The sequence below is a fragment of the Thamnophis sirtalis genome, unplaced genomic scaffold (assembly GCF_051295495.1).
Source record: "Thamnophis sirtalis isolate CommonGarterSnake01/CBP01778 unplaced genomic scaffold, rThaSir2_p1.2 scaffold_17, whole genome shotgun sequence".
Taxonomy (NCBI): Eukaryota; Metazoa; Chordata; class Lepidosauria; order Squamata; family Natricidae; genus Thamnophis; species Thamnophis sirtalis.
The window spans coordinates 2,300,246-2,324,520 of record NW_028261397.1 but is presented as its reverse complement, the minus strand read 5'-3'; the positions used below and the strand labels follow the sequence as shown (position 1 = coordinate 2,324,520).

The following is a 24,275-nucleotide window of genomic DNA, read 5'->3' as shown; positions in this document are numbered from 1 at the left end:
CAGCCAGAATGCTTTAAGAGGGGTGGATTCCACTCCCAGAATCCCCCAGCCAGAATGCTTTAAGAGGGGAGACTTCCACTCCCAGAATCCCCAGCAGAATGCTTTAAGAGGGGAGGACTTCCACTCCCAGAATCCCCAGCCAGGATGCTTTAAGAGGGATGGACGTCCACTCCAGAATCCCCCAGCCAGAATGCTTTAAGAGGAATGGACTTCCGCTCCCAGAATCCCCCAGCCAGAATTGCTTAAGAGGGGAGGACTTCCACTCCAGAATCCCCCAGCAGCATGCTTTAGAGGAATGGACTTCCGCTCCCAGAATCCCCCAGCCAGAATGCTTTAAGAGGAATGGACTTCCGCTCCCAGAATCCCCAGCCAGAATGCTTTAAGAGGGGTGGACTTCCACTCCCAGAATCCCCCAGCCAGCATGCTTTAAGAGGAATGGACTTCCGCTCCCAGAATCCCCCAGCCGATGCTTTAAGAGGATGGACTTCCGCTCCCAGAATTCCCAGCCAGCATCCTTTAAGAGGGATGGACGTCCACTCCAGAATCCCCAGCCAGAATGCTTTAAGAGGGATGGACGTCCACTCCCAGAATCCCCCAGCCAGAATGCTTTAAGAGGGATGGACGTCCACTCCAGAATTCCCAGCCAGCATCCTTTAAGAGGATGGACGTCCACTCCCAGAATCCCCAGCCAGAATGCTTTAAGAGGGGATGGACTTCCACTCCCAGAATCCCCTAGCCAGCATGCTAGCTGGGAGAATTCTGGAGTCAAAGTCCACTCATCTTAAAGAACTTGGGTTGAGAAAAATGGTTTTCTTCGACCGTCATTCAAGATAAATTTCTGCTCTTGTGCAAAACCAAATCTACCTTCTTTATCTCCTCTTTGGATGGATTGCCTTTAATCTTTTTTTTTCGCCACCGCCCAGGAGCTGAGTAATTTCCTATTGAGCCACATCTGAATTATGCATTCCCTCATGAGAAATGGATGAAGCGTTCTGCAGGATAATTTTACGTCACGGTCTTAAAATACTTTCCACCAAGAATCTCTCTGCTGTTTCAATTTCCACCAGATGTAAGCCCGGCTCTCCCTCTCCACCGACATTTCTTTCAGCGCTAGGGACTAGAAACTTGCCTTCCTCCAAACCAAAACTAAAGCATTTCAGGCGCTCTTAATAACTGTGTCTTGCAAACAAATCTGAGACTGATTATTATTATTTTTTTACAGATAGCTGAGAGGAGATCAAAGGTTACATTAAAATTAAACAATTGCACAACATCCCCATAACGTTTGCAAAGTTTTACAAAAAACGGGTGCGCTTAAATCTCAACTATCGCCGATTGTGAATTTGGAGTCGCCGGCCCAGATATACGACCACAATGTCTGTTACTAAGTGAGGCCTTTCCTCTGTGAGCATGACCCCATTTTCTTGCTGTTGTTGTTAAGCGAATCACTGTAGTCGTTAAGTTAGCATAACGTGGTCATTAAGTGAATCCAGCTTCTCCATTGACTTTGCTTGTCAAGTCGCCAAAAGGGGGGAGGTTGTGTGTCACATGATCCCGGGACACTGCAACCGTCATAAGTACATGCCAGTTTCTAAGCATATTGGATCACATGACTGAAGAGACGCTGGAAAGGTCGTAAGTGTGAAAAAACGGCCGTAAGTCACTTTTTTCGGTGCCGGGGTTAACTCCGAACAGTCATTAAGTGAAATGTTGTAAGTCGAGGACTGCTGATATGTAAAACTGATACCACGCCTGCCTAAATCGAAGGCACGTTGATATTTTATTTCTATGTTCTGTTTTAAGGCAACTCTAAGTAGCAAGCAGAAATTTCCTCCTTTATTTACATCAGTGTTTTTCAACCTTGGCGACTTTAAGTCCTGCGGACTTCAACTCCCAGAATCCCCAGCCAGCATAGCTGGCTGGGGATTCTGGGAGTTGAAGTCCGCAGGACTTAAAGTCGCCAAGGTTGAGAACACTGATTTAGATATATTTCTAACAAACCGAGCAACACAAGTAGTTCTCGACTTACAAACAGTTCATTGAGTGACCGTTACCAAAAACTTGGCACTGAAAAAAGAAACTTACAGCCGTTTTTCACATTTGCAACCGTTGCAGTTCCCCCTGACCAAATTCAGACACCTGACCACCGACTCATATTTATGACCGTTGCAGTGTCTTGGGGAAAATCACACGATCCTCTTTTGCGACCTTCTGATGAACAAACGGGGAAGCCAGATTCACTTTAACAGTCATGTCATTCACTTAACAATTGCAGTGATTCACTTAACAAATGTGGCAAGAAAAGTTGTAAAATGGAGCAAAATTCAATTCAATACAATAGCGGAGTTTGGAAGGGGCCTTGGAGGTCTTCTAGTCCAACCCCCTGCCTAGGCAGGAAACCCTACACCGTTCCAGACAAATGGCTATCCAGCATCTTCTTAAAGGCTTCCAGTGTTGGGGCATTCACAACTTCTGGAGGCAAGCTGTTCCACATATTTTACTCTATTTTATTCTATTTTATTCTATTTTTATTCTATATTGTTATATATTTTCTATCTTCTATTCCATATTTATTCTATGCTACTATTCTATTCTATTCTTATTCTATTTAATTATTCTATTCTATTTTCTATTCTATTCAATACAATAGCGGAGTTGGAAGGGACCTTGGAGGTCTTCTAGTCCAACCCCCTGCCTAGGCAGGAAACCCTACACCGTTTCAGACAAAGGGCTATCCAGCATCTTCTTAAAGGCTTCCAGTGTTGGGGCATTCACAACTTCTGGAGGCAAGCTGTTCCACTATTTTATTCTATTTTATTCTATATTGTTATTATATTTTCTATCTTCTATTCCATATTTATTCTATGCTACAATTCTATTCTATTCTTATTCTATTTAATTATTCTATTCTATTTTCTATTCTATTCTATACAATAACAGAGTTGAAGGGACCTTGGAGGTCTTCTAGGTCCAACCCCCTGCCTAGGCGGAAACCCTATACCATTTCAGACCAAATGGCTATCCAGCATCTTCTTAAAAACTTCAGTGTTGGAGAATTCGCAACTTCTGGAGGCAACTTCTGTTCCACTGCTTAATTGTTCTCACTGTCAGGAAATTTCTCCTCGGTTCTAAGTTGCTTCTCTCCTTGATTAGTTTCTATCCATTGCTTCTTGTTCTGCCCTCAGGTGCCTTGGAGAATAGCTTGACTCCCTCTTCTTTGTGGCAACCCCTGAGATATTGAAAGACTGCTATCCTGTCTCCCCTGGTCCTTCTCTTCATTAAACTAGACCTACCCAGTTCCTGCAACCGTTCTTCATATGTTTTAGCCTCCAGTCCCCTAATCCTCTTTCTTGCTCTTCTCTGCACTCTTTCTAGAGTCTCCACATCTTTTCTACATCGTGGCAACCAAACTGAATGTCATATTCCAAGTGTGGACTTACCAAAGCATTATAAAGTGGCATTAGCACTTCACGTGATCTTGATTCTCTCCCTCTGTTGACGTAGCCTTCAATTAACAAATGTCTCACTTAGCAACGGGAATTTGGGGCTCCATGGTAAGTCTAGGACTTTATACAGCCCCTTTAAAAATGATTAAGCAGGAAGCGCCAATAAATAAATGATCCAGGAAGAGGGGGAAAAAATCCATGCTCTTTCTAAAATAAGTTGTCCCTGCAAAAGCAATTGTTTCAAAGTTAACTTGAAAATCGAAAGCACGGACCCTTTTAAGAGCGATGAGATGCCATAAAAAATATAATTATGAAATCTTTCCTATCTGCTTCCCATCTTCAGAACACCCTTAACCCTGACCTTGCAAGGTTGACTATGGGGAGAGATAATGACCGCTCTGGATTATCTTAAAAAGTTTTGAATGAAAAGGAATTTGATTTCAGTACCAATTTAATCCTTTTTATTCCCACATCTCTTGGAGCTTACTGGATGGTTTTAAATCAAAAAGAATCAAAACCAGTTTAGTTTGTTTGTTTTTCCATTTTGCTCCATCAAATGAGCACCACAAAATTACATTCTAGTGAAAACCAGAAACACATGGAGATGAATTTGGGGAATCGGATCTGTTCAACGTGCACTTTCCAAACTGGAAAATTGAAATAAACATAAATTCATTGGATATGTCTTTAATACAGTGGTGCTCAATTTCAGCAACTTTAAACAGGGTGGACTTCAGATCCCAGAATCCCCCAGCCAGCAATGCTTTAAGAGGGAAGGACTTCCACTCCCAGATTCCCCCATCCAGCATGCTTTAAGAGGGGTGGACTTCCACTCCCAGAATCCCCCAGCCAGAGTGCTTTAAGAGGGGAGGACTTCCACTCCCAGAATTCCCCAGCCAGCAGGCTTTAAGAGGGGTGGACTTCCACTCCCAGAATCCCCAGCCAGTGTGCTTTAGGAGGATGGACTTCCATTCCCAGAATCCCCATCCAGCGTGCTTAAGAGGGGTGGACTTCCACTCCAGAATCCCCCAGCCAGTGTGCTTTAGGAGGGGTGTGTTTCCACTCCCAGAATTCCAAGTATGAAGCTTTAAGATATGCGGATTTCATTTCCCAGAACTCCCCAGCCAGCATGCTTTAAGAGGGTGGACTTCCACTCCCAGAATCCCCCAGCCAGCAATGCTTTAAGAGGGATGGACTTCCATTCCCAGAATCCCCCATCCAGCGTGCTTTAAGAGGGGTGGACTTCCACTCCAGAATCCCCAGCCAGTGTGCTTTAGGAGGGTGGACTTCCACTCCCATAATCCCCCAGCCAGTGTGCTTTAGGAGGGGTGTGTTTCCACTCCCAGAATTCCAAGTATGAAGCTTTAAGATATGCGGATTTCATTTCCCAGAACTCCCCAGCCAGCATGCTTTAAGAGGGGTGGACTTCCACTCCCAGAATCCCCCAGCCAGCAATGCTTTAAGAGGATGGACTTCCATTCCCAGAATCCCCCATCCAGCGTGCTTTAAGAGGGGTGGACTTCCACTCCCAGAATCCCCAGCCAGTGTGCTTTAGGAGGGGTGGACTTCCACTCCCATAATCCCCAGCCAGTGTGCTTTAGGAGGGGTGTGTTTCCACTCCCAGAATTCCAAGTATGAAGCTTTAAGATATGCGGATTTCATTTCCCAGAACTCCCCAGTCAGCATGCTGGCTGTGGAATTCTGGATTTGAAGTCCACATATTTTAATGTTGACCAGATTGGAAAAACGCCAGTCTACTCCCAAAGTCAGGAGCTGGGGGTTTGAGGGCCATTATTATTTTTAAAAAAATAAAATTATTCTTGGAACAATGCCTCTGGCCTCACTATTGTCAAGAAAAATGATTCACTATTTGATTTGGAGGAGACTTTATCAAAACACAAGTGGCCTATTCAACTCGAAAAGGGAAACTGAGTTGGTTCCAAAAATGGGAAGTAAACTTGCCAGAGAAGTTTTCAGCTGATGAGAATGAGAAGGAAGATGATCACGTGAAGGACAGGAGGAGGAGGAGGATTATCATCGTGGGGTGGTTTATAGTCTCTGAGGTTGAGGTTTTCTTGCAGACATCTCTTGACCCAACTAGATAGCACCATCAGTGTGAGGAGGAGAAAGGAGGAAGAACAGAAAAAATTGATGATGATGATGATGATGATGAAGGAGGAGGAGGAGGAGGAGGAGAGAGAGGAGGAGGAGGAGGAGGAGGAGGAGGAGGAGGAGGAGGAGGAGGAGGAGGGAGAATTGTAGAGTGGTTTATAGTCTCTGAGTTTGAGAGTTTTCTTGCAGACATCTCTTGACCCAACTAGGTAGCATCATCAGTGTGAGGAGGAGGAGGAGGAGAAAGGAGGAAGAACAGAAAAAATTGAGGAGGAGGAGGAGGAGGAGGAGGAGGAGGAGGATTGTAGAGTGGTTTATAGTCTCTGAGTTTGAGAGTTTTCTTGCAGACATCTCTTGACCCAACTAGGTAGCATCATCAGTGTGAGGAGGAGGAGAAAAGAGGAAGAACAGAAAAAATTGAGGAGGAGGAGGAGGAAGAGGAGGAGGAGAATTGTAGAGTGGTTTATAGTCTCTGAGTTTGAGAGTTTTCTTTGCAGACATCTCTTGACCCAACTAGGTAGCACCATCAGTGTGAGGAGGAGGAGAAAAGAGGAAGAACAGAAAAATTGAGGAGGAGGAGGAGGAGGAGGAGGAGGAGGAGGAGGAGGAGGAGGAGGAGGAGGAGGAGGAGGAGGAGGAGGAGAATTATAGAGTGGTTTATAGTCTCTGAGTTTGAGAGTTTTCTTGCAGACATCTCTTGACCCAACTAGGTAGCATCATCAGTGTGAAGAGGAGGAGAAAGGAGGAAGAACAGAAAAAATTGAGGAGGAGGAGGAAGAGGAAGAGGGAGGAGGAGAATTGTAGAGTGGTTTATAGTCTCTGAGTTTGAGAGTTTTCTTGCAGACATCTCTTGACCCAACTAGGTAGCATCATCAGTGTGAGGAGGAGGAGAAAAGAGGAAGAACAGAAAAAATTGAGGAGGAGGAGGAGGAAGAGGAGGAGGAGGAGGAGGAGGAGGAGGAGGAGGAGAATTGTAGAGTGGTTTATAGTCTCTGAGTTTGAGGGTTTTCTTGCAGACATGACCCAACTAGGTAGCATCATCAGTGTGAAGAGGAGGAGAAAGGAGGAAGAACAGAAAAATTGAGGAGGAGGAGGAGGAGGAGGAGGAGAATTGTAGAGTGGTTTATAGTCTCTGAGTTTGAGGGTTTTCTTGCAGACATCTCTTGACCCAACTAGGTAGCATCATCAGTGTGAGGAGGAGGAGGAGGAGAAAGGAGGAAGAACAGAAAAAAATGAGGAGGAGGAGGAGGAGGAGGAGGAGGAGGAGGAGGAGGAGGAGGAGGAGGAGGAGGAGGAGGAGGAGGCGGAGGAGGAGGAGGAGGAGGAGGAGGAGATTATTGTAGAGCGGTTTATAGTCTCCGAGTTTGGTGTCTTTTTTTGCAGAAGTTACATGACCCAACTAGGTAACATCATCAGCGCTAGATGCGAGGTGTACAAACAAATCTCTCTGTTTATATGCCAACAGTTGTTCCTGTTATTGAGAATTTTCTTGGCGGTTCCTTGATTAAATGTAATTAAACAGGGACTACAATTAAATACCAGTAATGCATCAACAACAGCATTAATAAATGCGAAATTAAATTCCAAATACTTCTCCAGAGCATGAAGCATAAAACGGAGCCACCAGCTGGATTCAGCAGCTAAAAAGGCCAATACAATCTTGGGAAATTTTACCCAAAGAATCCAAAACAGATCACAGATCTTTAATTCCAAATTGTTGGTTCAGGAACTTGAAGATGGGCTGGACTTTAACTCCCAGGATTCCCCAGTTCTAGGAGGAAGCCATGTGGGCTTGCAACAGAGAACACCCCATAAAAAAAAATTGGCAAATATCTAAAAAGGGATTGTTTCCAGGACTGCCAAGGAATTAAATTTGCAATTCAAAGAATGAAGATCCCAGCTAAGGAGGAAATTCCTGACCTCTGAGAACTGCAGGGAATTCTGGCAGTTGAAGTTCCCGCCGTCTTCAAATGGCCAAAATTGAGGACCACCCGTCTAGATGATCTTTAAGGAACCTCCCAGGTCTTCCTTGCAAATCATAAGGAAGGCCGGCGGAAACCGAATTAAGTGGCTGCAAGTTTTCTAATTCTGGAAGGAAAGAGGAGAGGCCAGCAAAAAGTAATCTGGAGGGACGCTTTAAAATCAGGAGTTAAGGTGCTAGTCCCTGTGGCATTCCTGGGGGGGGGGCATTTCTGAGTTTGTATCAGCCCCCAAGGGAGAAGCATTCAGTTTACTATCTAGATACTCCATGCAGATCAGTCTCTCTCCAGTTTGGCAACTTTAAGAGGGACGGGACTCAACTCCCAGAATTCTCCAATGGAAATCTCATCCTGGGTTATGTCATATTTACATCCGTGTTTTTCAAGAGTTTTGACAACTTTTTAAGAGAGGCGGACTTCAACTCCCAGAATTCCTCCAGTTGCTGGCTGGAGGAATTCTGGGAGTTGAAGTCCGCCTCTCTTAAAAAGTTGTCAAAACTCTTGAAAAACACGGATGTAAATATGACATAACCCAGGATGAGATTTCCATTGGCAAATCTAATGGAAAATACGTTTTACAAAGATTGTCCCCTTTTCACACCTGCAGGTCAACATTCATGCGTGTCCACACACACGCGCACGCACACAAACACACATTTCCCGTGCCCATCTGTAATTTAGTCACACTGCATCCCGAGGTTTTGCAAATTCCTGAAACAAAGCGAAGGGAGGAATTTGCATTTTGAGAGTGACTTTAAAAAGAAGGAATGGTGGAAAAAGGAGAACCGGGATTTTTATGCTAGCAAAAAGGTTTTCCGGGAGAGGAAATTCTCCAATAGTTGAGAAAAGTTTGGGCCTATCAAAGTCCTTGGATCTCTGCTGCGTGCAGGGAGTTCTCGACATACGACGATTTCGCTTAGTGCAGTGTTTCTTAACCTTGACGACTTGAAGTCCTGTAGACTTCAACTCCCAGAATCCCCCAGCCAGCATAGCTGGCTGGGGATTCTGGGAGTTGAAATCTACAGGACTTCAACTTGCCAAGGTTGAGAAACACTGGCTTAGTGACTGTTGAAAGCCGCAACTGTTCTGGAAATAACAGAGTGGGAAGGGACCTTGGAGGTCTTCTAGTCCAACCCCCTGCAGGAAACCCATCTGTTTTTTTGAAAACTTTACAACTCACCCAACGTGTCCCATAATCAAAATCCAGACGCCTCTCCCCCGTACGGCAGATACCAAACTTCCTGAGAAGATGCCACATGAGAAGGAAAGTGGAGGAAGAGGGCCTCTGAGCATGGACAGAGAGCTGGGTGCTGACCTGCTGGGAGACGCAGCCCTGGCCTTAAGCTTCCCCCCCACCCCCATATCCCTCACAGGAACAATCTACTCAAAAAGGTGCAAAGCCCCCTATGGAGGAGCAGTCTACCCAGACAATTTTCAACCCCCCACCCCCTCTGAGCCTCCCCTCACAGGAACAGTCTATCTGGACAAGGTGCGAAGCTCCTTCGAAAAGCCTCCCCTTGGAGGAGCGGTCTACCTGGACAGGTTTTGAAGCCCGCTCCGGAACCCTTCTCACAAGAGCTGGCTACCCCGGACAGGTGCAAAGCCCTCTCTGGATCCTCCTCTCACAGGAGCAGTCTATCTGAATAGATTTCGAAGCCATCTCGAGTGGTTTCCCCTCCCAGGAGCAGTCTAGCTGGACAAGGGTGAAGCCCCCGTCGAAACCTCCCCTCCCAGGAGCAGTCTATCCAGACAGGTGTGAAGCTCCTTCCTGAGCCTCAGTCTACCTGGACAGGTTTCGAAGCCCCCTTTTGGAGCCTCCCCTCACAGGAGCAGTCTAACTGGACAGCTGCAAAGCCTCCTGTGGAAACTCCGTCCCAGCGCCCAGTTCTACCAGGCCAGGTGTGAAGTTCCCTCCTTGGATCTCCCCTCGCAGGAGCAGTCTATCTGAACAGGTTTCGAAGTCCCCCTTCTGGAAGCACCCTCTGAGGGGCAGTCCACCTGGACAGGTTTTGAAGCTTCCTCTGGATCCTCCCCTCCCAGGAGCAGTCTAACTGAGCAGGTTTCGAAGCCCCCCCCCCACTCTAGAGCCTCCACTCACAGAAATAGTCTACCAGAATAGGTTTCAAAGCTTCTTCTGGAGCCTCTCCTCACAGGAGCACTTTATATGCGAAGCTCCCCCGCCCCACTCCCCTGAAGCCTCCCCTGGCGGGAGCAGTCTACCTCAAGAAGGTTTTGCCGCTTCCTTTGGAGAGCCTCCCCTCGCAGGCACAGTCTACCTGCCCAGGTTTCAAAGCCCCCTAGGGACCCTCCCCTCGCAGGAGCACTCTAGGGTGTGAAGCCCCCCCCCCTCCACAGCCTCCCTTCGCAGGAAACAGTCTACCCAGCCAAGTTTCGAAGCCCCTCCGGAGCCTCCCCTCGCAGGCACAGTCTACCTGAACAGGTGCAAAGTCCCCCTCTGGAGCCTCCCCTCGCAGGAACAGTCTATCCGGCCTGGTAAGAAGTTTCTCCCCCCCTCGAATCTCCCCTTGCAGGAGCAGTCTATCTGAGCAGGTTTCAGTCTACCTTTCCAGGTGCGAAGCCCCCCTCCGGAACTTCCCCTCCCAGGAACAGTCTACCTGAACAGGTGCAAAGTCCCCCTCCGGAGCCTCCCCTCCCAGGAGCAGTCTACCTGAGCAAGTGTCAAAGCCCCCTCCGGATCCTCCCCTCACAGGAACAGTCTACCCGGCCTGGTAAGAAGTCCCCCCCCCCCCCGCCTCGAATCTCCCCTTGCAGGAGCAGTCTATCTGAGCAGGTTTCAGTCTACCTGAACAGGTGCGAAGCCCCCCTCCGGAGCCTCCCCTCCCAGGAACAGTCTACCTGAACAGGTGCGAAGCCTCCCTCCCCTCCGGAGCCTCCCCTCGCCGGAGCAGTCTACCTGAAGAAGTTTCGCGGCTTCCTCCGAAGCCTCCCCTGGCGGGCGCAGCCTCCCGTCCAGGTGCGCAGAGACCGACTCACCTGCCGGCGCGGCCTCCTCCTCCTCGCTGCTGCTGCCGCTGGCGGGGTCCGGGCGGGGCTCGGGCGGGGGTCCCATGGGAGGCGCCCTCTTCCAGCGGCGGGGCGGGGCGGGCGGCGGCGGCGGGCGGCGGGCGCGGTCCAGGCACTCCTGCAGGTAGCGGGCCTTGAGGGTCTCCTGCCGGAGGGCCACCCGCAGCCCCCGCAGCGCCTCCCGGCACCGGCCCAGCTCCGCCTCCAGCGCCCCCGCCGAGCCCCGCCGCAGCGCCGGCAGCGCCTCCCCGGGGAAGAGCCGCCGCCACTCCCGGCCGAACTCCGCCGCCGACGCCGCTTCCGACTCTTCGCCGCCGCCTCCCCCCCGCGGCTCCTCCGGCTCCTCCTGCATGGCGACCCCCGCCCAGCCCAGCCCAGCCCCGCACCGGCCGCCCGGCTCTCCTGCTCCCGCTGCTCCTCCGGCTGCTCCTCCGCCTCTGGCTGCTTCCGCACTAGCCGGACGGGCGGAGCTGGGCGGGCAGGCGGGCTCACCTGGGACCCTCCCTCCGGCCCGCCCCTCCCTCCCCTCCCCTCCCCCTCCCCTGCCCTGTCCCGGGACCGAGGGGTCTCCCCGCTTCCCCTGCGAGGGTCCATTTCCCTGGGGGGCCCTGCAAAAATTGGAAGAAGCAGCGATGAAGCTCTGAGAAGCTACTACATCGTTTCCTTATCTAAATTTTAATGCAATTACTAACTCTTACTAACTTACTAGCTCTTACTAACACTAGTTTACTCTTACTAGCTTACTAACTCTTACTAACTTACTAACTCTTACTAATTCTTATTAATTTACTAGTTCTTACTAACTTGCTAGCTCTTACTAACTCTTACTAGCTTACTAGCTCTTACTAACTCTTACTAACACTAACTCTTATGACTTACTAGCTCTTACTACCTTACTCTTACTAGCTCTTACTAGCTCTTACTAACTTACTAGCTCTTACTGGCTTACTAACTCTTACTAACTTACTAACTTACTAACTCTTACTAACTCTTACTTACTAGCTCTTATTAACCTACTAGCTCTTACTAACTCTTACTAGCTTCCTAGCTCTTACTAGCCCTTACTAACTTACTAACTCTTACTAACTCTTACTGGCTTACTAACTCTTACTAACTTACTAACTCTTACTAGCTTACTAGCTCTTACTAACTTACTAACTCTTACTAACACTAGCTTACTAGCTCTTACTAGCTCTTACTAGCTTACTAGCTCTTACTAACTTACTAGCTCTTACTAACTCTTACTAGTTTACTCTTACTAACTTACTAACTCTTACTAACTTACTAACTCTTACTAACTTACTAACTCTTACTAACTTTCTAACTTACTAGCTCTTACTAATTTACTAGCTCTTACTAACTCTTACTACTAGCTTACTAACTCTTATAACTTACTAACTCTTACCTGCTTACTAACTCTTATTAACTTATGGGGGGGCGGAGTCCCCCCCAAAGGAGAGGGGCTTATTAGGTGGGCTTCCATACTCAGAATGCCCCATTGAGGGAGCTGGGAGAGGCTGCTGCACCTGGCTGGGGGGGGGCTCCTCTCCTGCTCGCCCCCCCCCGTCCCCTTTCCCTGCACCCCCATTGCCCCTGCGAGGGTCGATTGCACTGGGGGTCCGCAGGAAAAAAAGTGCATTTTTTATATTGCACTAAATGCGATGTATCTTTCTTTTCAAAAATGCACATGGGTGGTCCATTAGTGGGATTTAAAATGATGAATTGAGTGGTATATTTTTATTTATTTTATTTTATTTTACTTTACTTTATTATTTTATTTTATTTTTCTTTATTATTTTACTTTCTTTTGCTTTATTTTATTTTATTTTACTTTCTTTGCTTTATTTTACTTTATTTTATTTTACTTTATTTTATTTTACTTTATTTTATTTTACTTTATTTTATTTTACTTTATTTTACTTTACTTTATTTTACTTTATTTTATTTTACTTTATTTTATTTTACTTTATTTTACTTTATTTTACTTTATTTTATTTTACTTTATTTTATTTTACATTATTTTATTTTACTTTATTTTATTTTACTTTATTTTATTTTACTTTATTTTATTTTACTTTATTTTACTTTATTTTACTTTACTTTATTTTACTTTATTTTACTTTATTTTACTTTATTTTACTTTATTTTATTTTACTTTATTTTATTTTACTTTATTTTATTTTACTTTATTTTATTTTACTTTATTTTACTTTACTTTATTTTACTTTACTTTATTTTACTTTACTTTATTTTACTTTATTTTACTTTATTTTATTTTACTTTATTTTATTTTACATTATTTTATTTTACTTTATTTTATTTTACTTTATTTTATTTTACTTTATTTTATTTTACTTTATTTTATTTTACTTTATTTTACTTTATTTTACTTTACTTTACTTTACTTTACTTTATTTTACTTTATTTTATTTTACTTTATTTTATTTTACTTTACTTTATTTTACTTTACTTTATTTTACTTTACTTTATTATACTTTACTTTATTTTACTTTACTTTATTTTATTTTACTTTATTTTATTTTACTTTATTTTATTTTACTTTATTTTATTTTACTTTACTTTATTTTACTTTAATTTTTTTTTCATCAAGCATGAATTTGACAACAGATATAAGTAGAAACATGATTATGAATACAGGAAAGGGATAGAAATACAAGGGAATATTAGGAGAGGGACGGAAGGCACGCTGGTGCGCTTATGCACGCCCCCCTTAAAGACCTCTTAGGAACGGGGTGAGGTCCACGCTGGGCAGTTTGAGGTTTAAAAGGTTGGGGACCCCTGGATTAGAGGATGGGAGTTCCCCAAAGGAAAGGGGGCTTATTAGGGTGGGTGGGATTCAATTCTCAGAACGCCCCATTGAGGGGGCTGGGAGAGGCTGCTGTGCCTGGCTGGAGGGGCTTCTCTCCTTCTCCCTCCCCCGCCCCACATCTTGTCCCCCCCCTTTCCTTGCACCCCCATTGCCCCTGCGAGGGTCGATTTCACTGGGGGTCCGCAGAAAAAAAATGCATTTTTTTTATATTGCACTAAATATGATGTATCTTTTTAAAAATATTCATAAGAGTGGTCTGGGGGATTTAAACGGATGAATTGAGGTCTTTAAGTCCGGAAGGTTGGAGACCCCTGGGTTAGAGGATGGGGGGGTGGAGTCCCCCCAAATGAAAGGGGCTAATTAGGGTAGGTGGGCTTCAATTCTCCTCCTCTCCTTCTCCCTCCCCCCCCCGTCCCATGCCTTGTCCCCCTTTCCTTGCACCCCCATTGCTGCCCCTGCGAGGGTTGATTTCACTGGGGGTCCGCAGGAAAAAAATGCATTTTCCCCCTCGGTCCAGGAAGACCCTCCCCGGGACGGGGGGGGGGGGCAGTTGGAGACCAGGTAGGATTTGAAGGGGGAGGGGGCTTTGGATCCCCTTGAGTCTGTACCCCTAATCTCTGCTCGCTGCATGGAGGACCCCCACCCTCATGCTTCCCTTGCCCTTTATTTGCCCCCCCCCAAAAAAGACTCTGTGCCACAAAACGCTGCCCCCCTCCTCTGCCTCCCCCCTTGCCTTTCCATCTCCCACTCCCCAAAAATCCAGATTCAACCATGGCTTCAAATTCTCTGCTTTCCACCCACTGCAAAGATGCTCGATCCCCCCCCCTCTCCCTCCATTGTCAATCCCTTTAAACAGCCCCCCTCCCCAATTTCACCTGGACTCCTGGGTAGTCCAGCTCCAGCCTCGGGGACAGCCTTGCATGTTGGGGGGGGGTTTCCCGTCCTGCGCAATGCGGACGGTGGGAGGTTTTTTTTGGAGGGGGGGGGAGACGTGATCTTCTTCAAATCATTCCCCTCTGTCGGAATGGCAAGTTAATTCTCCTGGGGGGAATTAACCAGGTTTGGAAGGGAGGGAGGGAGGGAGGGAGGAGGGGGCTGGCCTCCCCTCTCCTCCCCCCCCTCCGAGGCTGCAGCGTTTCCTCCCCCCTCCCAGGGTTCTGCCCTCCCCCCCCCAAATCCCTGGGGCCAAATTTCCTCCGGTTCCGGTGGGGCTAATTAAACTTAACATTGGAAGAAGTTTCTTTTCTTAGATTAAGAGATTAAATTTCCTATTTCAGATTAAGAGATTCCTGAGCCAAATCGGGAGCTGGTTTTGGGGGGGGGCGGGGGGAGACGTGCCCACTTGTGCATGTGTGCGTCTGCCCCCTACACACAAACACACACACACACCGCAATTTGCACAAGGCCCTTGCTCTTTTTTTTTGGGACTGGAGTCCAGGCGAACTTAAAAGTGCCATAAACAAGGAATCGTTGACAAGGTTTAAGTGGTTGTCTGGATGCCCTCCAAGTGCTGATAGGGCAAAATTCGCACCCGCCGTATGCATTAGATCCAGTTGCTCCCTGGAGATCCATTTCCCCGCACCGCCCTCCCCGCCCCCCACTGCCCCAGAACCTGGGTCAACACAGAGAGTTCTTGATTTACAAACACAATTCAGCGCTAGATTTCCGTTGCTAAACAAGATACTCGTATGTGATGTTTTCCCCCCCTCCCTGTTTTACGCCCTTCCTTGCCACCGTTGTTAAGTGGATCGCTTCCGTGGTTAAATGAGTAGCACGGTTGTTAAGCGGATCTGGTTTCCCCATGGACTTCTGCTTGTCGGGCGGTTGTAAGAGGGGATTATTTTAGGAACTTTCTTGCTGCAGTTAAGTGAATCACTTCGGATGTTAAGTGAGTCACATGGTTGTTAAGTGAATCCGGCTTCCCCATTGACTTTGCTTGTCAGAAGGTCCTCGAAGGGGATCAGATAACCCTGGGACACTGCGACCGTCATAAATATGAGTCAGTTGCCAAGCGTCTGGATTTTGATGACGGGATCCTGCAACGGTCATAAGTGTGAAAAACGTCACGAGTGACTTTTTCTGGTGCCGTTGTAACTCTGAACAGTCACTAAATGAACGGTTGTAAATCAAGGACTATCCCCAAATCCCAAAGGCTTGGATAACCCTGAGCAGCGGATTTCATCCAATTATCCTTTCTTTCTCTCACACAAAGACAAACACACACAAACACGCACAGAAATGCATACAAATACACACAAACACAAACATGCAAAGAAACACAAACTTACACAAACACAAACTCACACAAACACAAACAAACTTACACAAACACAAATGCACAAAAATACACAAACGCACACAAAAACACAAAGATGCACAAACACACAAAGACGCACAAACACAAAGAAACAAACACAAACAAATGCACACAAATACACAAATGCACACAAACGCACACAAACACAAACTCACACAAACGCACAAAGGAAAACAAACGCACACAAATACAAACACGCACAAACACACAAACAAACTCACACAAAGAAACACAAACTTACACAAACACAAATGCACACAAATACAAACACGAAAGCACACAAACGCACACAAACACATACACAAATGCACACAAACTCACACAAACACACAAATATGTACACAAACAAAAACACACAAATACAAACACAAACACGCGTACAAATAAAAAATGCACGTAAAAATACAAATACAAATGCACACAAACGCACACCAGCTTTACGTTGTCCGTCTTCGGAAAATCCAAATGCAGCGATTCTTGTGCTGATTTTCCACCCAGCTTTGCCATTATAAGTAATCCCTGAGTTACGACCCCTCATTTACTGACAGTTCAAGAGCCGAGGTGGCGCAGTGGTTAGAGTGCAGCACTGCAGGCTACTTCAGCTGACAGCTAGTTCTGCAGTTCGGCTGTTCAAATCTCACCGGCTCAAGGTTGACTCAGCCTTCCATCCTTCCGAGGTGGGTGAAATGAGGACCCAGACTGTGGGGGCGATATGCTGACTCTGTAAACCGCTTAGAGAGGGCTGAAAGCCCTATGAAGCGGTATATAAGTCTAACTGCTATTGCTATCTATCTATCTATCTATCTATCTATCTATCTATCTATCTATCTATCTATCTATCTATCTATCTATCTAATCTATCTGGGTGAAATGAGGACCCAGACTGTGGGGGCGATATGCTGACTCTGTAAACCGCTTAGAGAGGGCTGAAAGCCCTATGAAGCGGTATATAAGTCTAACTGCTATATCTATCTATCTATCTATCTATCTATCTATCTATCTATCTATCTATCTATCTATCTATCTATCTATCTATCTATCTATCTATCTATCTGGGTGAAATGAGGACCCAGACTATGGGGGCGATATGCTGACTCTGTAAACCGCTTAGAGAGGGCTGAAAGCCCTATGAAGCAGTATATAAGTCTAACTGCTATATCTATCTATCTATCTATCTATCTATCTATCTATCTATCTATCTATCTATCTATCTATCTGGGTGAAATGAGGACCCAGACTATGGGGGCGATATGCTGACTCTGTAAACCGCTTAGAGAGGGCTGAAAGCCCTATGAAGCGGTATATAAGTCTAACTGCTCTATCTATCTATCTATCTATCTATCTATCTATCTATCTATCTATCTATCTATCTATCTATCTATCTATCTATCTATCTGGGTGAAATGAGGACCCAGACTATGGGGGCGATATGCTGACTCTGTAAACCGCTTAGAGAGGGCTGAAAGCCCTATGAAGCAGTATATAAGTCTAACTGCTATATCTATCTATCTATCTATCTATCTATCTATCTATCTATCTATCTATCTATCTATCTATCTATCTATCTATCTGGGTGAAATGAGGACCCAGACTATGGGGGCGATATGCTGACTCTGTAAACCGCTTAGAGAGGGCTGAAAGCCCTATGAAGCGGTATATAAGTCTAACTGCTATATCTATCTATCTATCTATCTATCTATCTATCTATCTATCTATCTATCTATCTATCTATCTATCTATCTATCTATCTGGGTGAAATGAGGAGCCAGACTATGGGGGCGATATGCTGACTCTGTAAACCGCTTAGAGAGGGCTGAAAGCCCTATGAAGCAGTATATAAGTCTAACTGCTATATCTATCTATCTATCTATCTATCTATCTATCTATCTATCTATCTATCTATCTATCTATCTATCTATCTATCTATCTATCTATCTGGGTGAAATGAGGACCCAGACTATGGGGGCGATATGCTGACTCTGTAAACCGCTTAGAGAGGGCTGAAAGCCCTATGAAGCGGTATATAAGTCTAACTGCTATATCTATCTATCTATCTATCTATCTATCTATCTATCTATCTATCTATCTATCTATCTATCTATCTATCTATCTATCTATCTGGGTGAAATGAGGACCCAGACTATGGGGGCGATATGCTGACTCTGTAAACCACTTAGAGAGGGCTGAAAGCCCTATGAAGCGGTATATAAGTCTAACTGCTATTGCTGTCTGTCTGTCTGTCTGTCTGTCTATCTATCTATCTATCTATCTATCTATCTATCTATCTATCTGGGTGAAATGAGGACCCAGACTATGGGGGCGATATGCTGACTCTGTAAACCGCTTAGAGAGGGCTGAAAGCCCTATGAAGCGGTATATAAGTCTAACTGCTATATCTATCTATCTATCTATCTATCTATCTATCTATCTATCTATCTATCTATCTATCTATCTATCTATCTATCTATCTATCTATCTGGGTGAAATGAGGACCCAGACTATGGGGGCGATATGCTGACTCTGTAAACCGCTTAGAGAGGGCTGAAAGCCCTATGAAGCAGTATATAAGTCTAACTGCTATATCTATCTATCTATCTATCTATCTATCTATCTATCTATCTATCTATCTATCTGGGTGAAATGAGGACCCAGACTATGGGGGCGATATGCTGACTCTGTAAACCGCTTAGAGAGGGCTGAAAGCCCTATGAAGCGGTATATAAGTCTAACTGCTATATCTATCTATCTATCTATCTATCTATCTATCTATCTATCTATCTATCTATCTATCTATCTGGGTGAAATGAGGACCCAGACTATGGGGGCGATATGCTGACTCTGTAAACCGCTTAGAGAGGGCTGAAAGCCCTATGAAGCGGTATATAAGTCTAACTGCTATATCTATCTATCTATCTATCTATCTATCTATCTATCTATCTATCTATCTATCATCTATCTATCTATCTATCTATCTATCTATCTATCTATCTATCTGGGTGAAATGAGGACCCAGACTATGGGGGCAATGTGCTGACTCTGTAAACCACTTAGAGAGGGCTGAAAGCCCTATGAAGCGGTATATAAGTCTAACTGCTATTGCTGTCTGTCTGTCTGTCTGTCTGTCTATCTATCTATCTATCTATCTATCTATCTATCTATCTATCTATCTATCTATCTATCTATCTATCTGGGTGAAATGAGGACCCAGACTATGGGGGCGATATGCTGACTCTGTAAACCGCTTAGAGAGGGCTGAAAGCCCTATGAAGCGGTATATAAGTCTAACTGCTATATCTATCTATCTATCTATCTATCTATCTATCTATCTATCTATCTATCTATCTATCTATCTATCTATCTATCTATCTATCTGGGTGAAATGAGGACCCAGACTATGGGGGCGATATGCTGACTCTGTAAACCACTTAGAGAGGGCTGAAAGCCCTATGAAGCGGTATATAAGTCTAACTGCTATTGCTGTCTGTCTGTCTGTCTGTCTGTCTGTCTGTCTATCTATCTATCTATCTATCTATCTATCTATCTATCTATCTATCTATCTATCTATCTATCTGGGTGAAATGAGGACCCAGACTATGGGGGCGATATGCTGACTCTGTAAACCGCTTAGAGAGGGCTGAAAGCCCTATGAAGCGGTATATAAGTCTAACTGCTATATCTATCTATCTATCTATCTATCTATCTATCTATCTATCTATCTATCTATCTATCTATCTATCTATCTATCTATCTATCTATCTATCTATCTATCTGGGTGAAATGAGGACCCAGACTATGGGGGCGATATGCTGACTCTGTAAACCGCTTAGAGAGGGCTGAAAGCCCTATGAAGCAGTATATAAGTCTAACTGCTATATCTATCTATCTATCTATCTATCTATCTATCTATCTATCTATCTATCTATCTATCTATCTATCTATCTATCTATCTATCTATCTGGGTGAAATGAGGACCCAGACTATGGGGGCGATATGCTGACTCTGTAAACCGCTTAGAGAGGGCTGAAAGCCCTATGAAGCGGTATATAAGTCTAACTGCTATATCTATCTATCTATCTATCTATCTATCTATCTATCTATCTATCTATCTATCTATCTATCTATCTATCTATCTATCTATCTGGGTGAAATGAGGACCCAGACTATGGGGGCGATATGCTGACTCTGTAAACCGCTTAGAGAGGGCTGAAAGCCCTATGAAGCGGTATATAAGTCTAACTGCTATATCTATCTATCTATCTATCTATCTATCTATCTATCTATCTATCTATCTATCTATCATCTATCTATCTATCTATCTATCTATCTATCTATCTATCTATCTATCTATCTATCTATCTATCTATCTATCTATCTATCTGGGTGAAATGAGGACCCAGACTATGGGGGCAATGTGCTGACTCTGTAAACCACTTAGAGAGGGCTGAAAGCCCTATGAAGCAGTATATAAGTCTAACTGCTATTGCTATAGTTCAAAGTTAAAACACTGCTGAAAAAAGTGACTTGCAACCTGTCTCGCTCTTACGACCGGTGCAGCATCCCCATGGTCAAAACCGGGATCAAAATCGTTTGGCAACTGGCATGGACTTTGGACGGTTTGCAGAGCCCCTGGGTCACGTGATCCTCTTTTTATGACCTCCTGTCAAAGTCAGCGGGGGAGGCCAGATTCGCTTAACCAATGTTGGGGATTCGCTTAACGACCGTGGCCAAAAAGAAGTCATAAGCGTGGCCGCAACTCCCTTAAGAAGTCCTCTCAGCCGCTGCCTTGTTTAGTGATGGGAATCCTAACCCCAATGGTCGTAAGTCGAGGACTTTGGTCTCCTTGGAGCAGAAATGGTGGGCAAAGTTTTTTTCGGCGAGAGAGAAGGAAGGAAGAAGCCAGCAAAGCGTTTCCGGTACTCAGGATGTGGCCAGAAAGCAATGCCCCCCCCCCACCCCACCCCTGCCTCAGAATGAAGGGGGCTGCAAGGGGAGGGGGCAGGGGGAGAAATGTGGGGTGGGGGTGGGGACAATGATTGCAAGAATTAAAACCAGCGTGGAGAAGATGCTGCCTGCCACACCATGCAGAGGCCAGTGGCTCTAAGCAGAATTGGGGTGGGTTGGGGGTTCTTTCTGGCCTTGATACCCTCCATGCCCTAAACCAGTGTTTCTCAACCTTGGCAACTTGAAGATGTCCGGACTTCCACTCCCAGAATTCCCCAGCCAGCGAATGCTGGCTGGGGAACTCTGGGAGTTGAAGTCCGGACATCTTCAAGTTGCCAAGGTTGAGAAACACTGTCCTAACCACTGCTGGGAATTCTGGGAGTGGAAGTCCGGACATCTTCAAGTTGCCAAGGTTGAGAAACACTGCCCTAAACTGTGGTGGTTTGCATTGGCCAGTGAAATTCGGGGCAACGTCTCTTGAGTGTTGCCAACGACACCAACAAACACAACTTTGGACGCTCATTCTGCATTTCATCCCTGTACTCTGGGCTCCCTTCGGCCCCACCGTTTCATTGTCAATTATTGTTTTTAATTGTTGTTTTTTAATTCTCCTGTTGTTTTCGGGCCTTAACGCTTTTTTAATGTTGGGAAGCTGCGCAGAGCACACGAATCTAATCCGTATGAATAAATAATACATTTCAGGCCGGGGTCCCTTCCGCAGTTTGGTCCCTGTGTTTTTGGTCCTGAAATCAGAGTGAGAAAGGAAGGGAGGGGAGGGAGGGAGGGAGGGAGGGAGGAAGGAAGGAAGGAAGGAAGGAAGGAAGGAAGGAAGGAAGGAAGAGGGGGCTCCAGCTGCCCCCGCAGCTTCTTCTTTGCTCCCTCCTTTCACTTAAAAGCTGATTTTGAGAGCAGGAAAGATTGGGCCCTTGGTGGAGACCCCCATAAAGCAGCCAGAGAAGTCAACTGACTTAATTGGAGTCCTCAAAACATTTTGGGAAAAGCAGAAAAGAGGAAAGGAGAAGGGAAGAGAAGAGAAAAAAATAAGAGAAAAAAGAAAAAGAAAAAAAAAGAAAAGTGAAAGAAAAAAGAAAGTAAATAGAAAAGAAGAAAGAAAGAATAGAAAAGAAAGAATAGAAAAGAAAGAATAGAAAAGAAAAGTGAAAGAAAAAGAAAGAAAAAAAAGAAAAGAGAAGGAAAAAAGAAAAGAAAGTAAATAGAAAAGAGAAAGAGAAAGAAAAAAAGAAAAGAGAAAGAAAAAAGAAAAGAAAGAAAATAGAAAAGAAAGAAAAGAAAAAAGAAAAAAAAGAAAAGAGAAAGTAAATAGAAAAGAGAAAGAAAAGAAAAAAAGAAAAGAAAGTAAATAGAAAAGAGAAAGAAAAGAAAAGAAAGAAAAAAGAAAAGAAAAAGAAGAGAAAGAAAAGAAAGAAAAGAAGTGAAAGAAAAAAGAAAATAGAAAAGAAGAAAGAAAAAATAGGAAAAAAAAGAAAGAATGGAAAAAACTGAAAGAAAAGAATAGAAATGCTGGCTGGGGAATTCTGGGAGTTGAGGTCCGGACATCTTCAAGTTGCCAAGGTTGAGAAACACTGTCCTAACCACTGCTGGGGAATTCTGGGAATTGAAGTCCGGACATCTTCAAGTTGCCAAGGTTGAGAAACACTGTTCTATGTTCTATCTTCTGCTTGGTAGATGACTCCGATCCGATGTGGTTCCGAATGGTGCCACAAGGGGGCGCTCCTCACCAAAGAAAACTAATAGAAAGAGCTAGGGTGAAAGGAACAGGTAGTCCTCGACTTACGACCAACGTTGAGCCTCGAATTTCCGTTGCTAAGCAAGACAATTACCACCCTTTTTTTGCCACAGTTGCTAAATGAATCACTGCAGCTGTTAAGTTAGAAACACGGTCGTTAAGTGAATCTGGCTTCCCCCGTTTGACCTTGATTGTGCAAAAGGAGATCACATAACCGTCATATGTATGAAACAGTTGCCAAGCGTCTGAATTTTGACCGCATGATGCTGCAATGGTCACCGGTGTGAAAAACGGCCCTAAGTCACTTTTTGCAGTGACATTGTAACCTCGAACGGTCACTAAACGAATTGTCATAAGTCGAGGACTGCCTGTATTGTTGGTGGGAAAACTGGACGTGTCCATTAAGAGAAGAATCAGGCCCATCGCACGGCCTCCAAGGTCACATGACAAGAAACCACGGATGGAAACTAACTAAGTAGAGAAGCCACCTGGAATTAAGGAGGAATTTCCAAACAGAATTTCCCACAATTAAGCAGGGGAACTGTTTGCCACCAGACGTCGTGGTGCTCCACCCAGGGAGGTTTTCAATAAGAGACTGGACAGCTACTTGTCTGAAATATCATGAGGTTTCCTGCCTGAGCAGGGGGTTGGACTAGAAGACCTCCAGGGTCCCTTCCATTCTATTCTGTATTCTATTCTATATTCTACCCTATTCTATGCTTTGCAATGCTATTCTATTCTATTATTTTATTCTATTCTATTATCTAATTTTATTCTATTCTATTATTCTATTCTATTATTTTATTCTATTCTATTATTTTACCGGTAACTGCTTGCCCCTCCCGAATGCTGAGTGAATGTTGTGTTTTAGTACCTTTTTAGTTATTTCTGTATTTTGTCTTTCACTCCCCTTCCCTTACTATTGTAAGCCGCCCTGAGTCCCCTCAGGGAAAAGGGCGGCCTATAAATGCTAAATAAAAATCTAAAAATCTATTTTATTCTATTCTATTATCTAATTTTATTCTATTCTATTATTCTATTATTTTATACTATTCTATTATTCTATTCTATTATTCTATTCTATTATTCTACTCTATTATTCTATTCTATTATTCTATTCTATTATTCTATTCTATTATTCTATTCTATTATTCTATTCTATTATTCTATTCTATTATTTTATTATATTCTATTATCTAATTTTATTCTATTCTATTATTTTATTCTATTCTATTATTTTATTCTATTCTATTATTCTATTCTATTCTATTATCTAATTTCATTCTATTCCATGATTCTATTTATTATTTTATTATATTCCATTATTTTATTATATTATCTAATTTTATTCTATTATTTTATTCTATTCTATTATTTTATTCTATTCTATTATTTTAATCTATTCTATTATCTAATTTTATTCTATTCTATTATTCTACTCTACTCTATTCTCTAATTCTAATTCTAGCAGTCTTCCGATATCTCAGGGGTTGCCCAAAGAAGAGGAGTCAAGCTATTCTCCAAGGCACCTGAGGGCAGAACAAGAAGCAATGGGTGGAAACTAATCAAGGAGAGAAGCAACTTAGAACTGAGGAGAAATTTTCCTGACAGTGAGAACAATTAATCAGTGAACAGAAGTTGCCTCCAGAAGTTGTGAATGCTCCAACACTGGAAGTTTTAAGAGGAGACTGACTACCATTTGTCTGAAGTGTTTCCTGCCTAAGCGGAGGTTGGACTAGAAGACCTCCAAGGTCCCTTCCAACTCTGTTATTCTATTCTATTCTATTCATGATCCTGACTTGGCAACTGGCATATATTTATGATGTTTGCAGCATCCCAGGGTCACATGATCATCCTCTAAGACCTTTCCAGCCAGCTT

The 24,275-nt window shown here is 44.2% G+C and overlaps 1 protein-coding gene across 1 annotated transcript in view; it reads right to left on the bottom strand.

The window, feature by feature from the left end:
- The window catches only part of LOC106551192 (active breakpoint cluster region-related protein), a 208,465-nt gene extending 197,594 nt beyond the window's left edge, over positions 1-10,871 (bottom strand). Inside the window, exon 1 of the mRNA XM_087702865.1 lies at positions 10,532-10,871. Within this exon, the coding sequence (XP_087558991.1) occupies positions 10,532-10,607 (76 nt within the window). The 5' untranslated portion in view covers positions 10,608-10,871. The remainder of the gene's footprint in view (positions 1-10,531) is intronic.
- Between the last annotated feature and the right edge of the window lie 13,404 nt (positions 10,872-24,275).